General features: G+C 38.8%; 1 protein-coding gene across 1 annotated transcript in view; it reads right to left on the reverse strand.

The window, feature by feature from the left end:
• NEK7 (NIMA related kinase 7) overlaps positions 1-980 on the reverse strand; it is a gene marked incomplete at both ends in the record, with an annotated part of 48,268 nt that extends 47,288 nt beyond the window's left edge. Inside the window, one exon of the mRNA XM_079535805.1 lies at positions 924-980. Within this exon, the coding sequence (XP_079391931.1) occupies positions 924-980 (57 nt within the window). The remainder of the gene's footprint in view (positions 1-923) is intronic.
• Positions 981-1,398: the final 418 nt, after the last annotated feature.

Raw genomic sequence — 1,398 nt, forward strand, 5'->3', positions numbered from 1 at the left:
CAGATTCAGCTTAAATGCAAAAAATTTCATCGCAGCAATTCAAATATTCCAATGATCAAGTAAGAGGGAAACTATTTCACGTAAACCAATTATACTCATTGTAACAATAAAACTGAAAAGCTATTTTACTAGCATGAATCCCTAAACTGAATTTCTAGGTGAGAGCAGTATTTCCAAAGTGAACCAGTCCTCAAAAATGCATTTTTACAGGAATATCTGTAGTCATAGGGTAACTTGTGTACTTCACTGGCTATAATCTATGCTGTTAACGAGAACTACAAACATGGGCTTCAGCTTCAGAAAAAACAAACAGTACAGCTTTTATTTTTGAATTGTTGCCACAGTAAATAGTGTAAGTTACACCACCACAGGTTCTTGCAGTCTCGTACAAACATCTCCTAAAACTGTCAAACAGCAATATCCCAGTAATGTATGTCAACAGATCAGCTTTATCCTTCCTTCTACCAACAAACATTCCAAGACTACATTTCTTACACATCTTCTTTCTAATAGAACTACATCTGCTGAGAATTTCTCCTGCCTGGTTTCAATAGGGAAGGGCACTAATTCACATCACTGAGAGGTGTAAGAAAAGCAAGTTGAAGATATATCTGAACTAAGCAAAGTAATTCAGTCCTCGTTTTGAAGCATGGAGTGTTTGACATTTAATCACCTCTCAGCAAAACTACTTTCCCTCATTCTCCCACTCCATGGTAGTGGAGTGGTAATACAGTAAAAGAAAAAAAAAAGTTTTCTATCAAACATGGGACTATCAACTGTATTTCAAGATCACCAAGACTACATTATACCTCTTCAAACCTTCCTTCCCTCTCCGTAAGGAATAATGTTTTCTAATTTCTCTATATAAGAAATGCTACCCTGTGTTCTTGAGTAGCTGTTCAGAAAAAAAAAAAAAAAGATACCTGTGGCTGAAATGGCGGAGCTGTGGGCCCCTGCATGCCTTGTGACTGCTCATCCATTCTATCAGGCAAAAGTGTCCTTTAAGGCCTGAAAAGAGAAACATAAACAGTCATTACACTGTAATCCAATTATGCTGTAATTTACAAACAACAAAGCCAGCAGTAAAATTGAAGAACTAATATTCTCATTAGCATTCTTTAGCTTACCAACATCTAACTACTCCAGTTCCGCAGTTTGGAGAAGGAAGTTTACTTGTCTTCAGCTGTTCTATAAGACATATGTGAACATACTGGACAGGCTCCAAACACTTGGAAGACCAGAGCCATGCAAAGGTCCTGTCTGATGGAAGCTGCAACTCGCCACTCTTCGGAGGCACCAGGCCCTTGTCAAACTACAAACACCTGAGGCCAGCAGCTCAGACCTCTAGGAGGAGTAAGAGATAGCAGACCAGCAGAAGAGTTACAACTGCACACATGC

This window comes from Tetrao urogallus, assembly GCF_951394365.1.
Source record: "Tetrao urogallus genome assembly, chromosome: 5".
NCBI lineage: Eukaryota > Metazoa > Chordata > Aves > Galliformes > Phasianidae > Tetrao > Tetrao urogallus.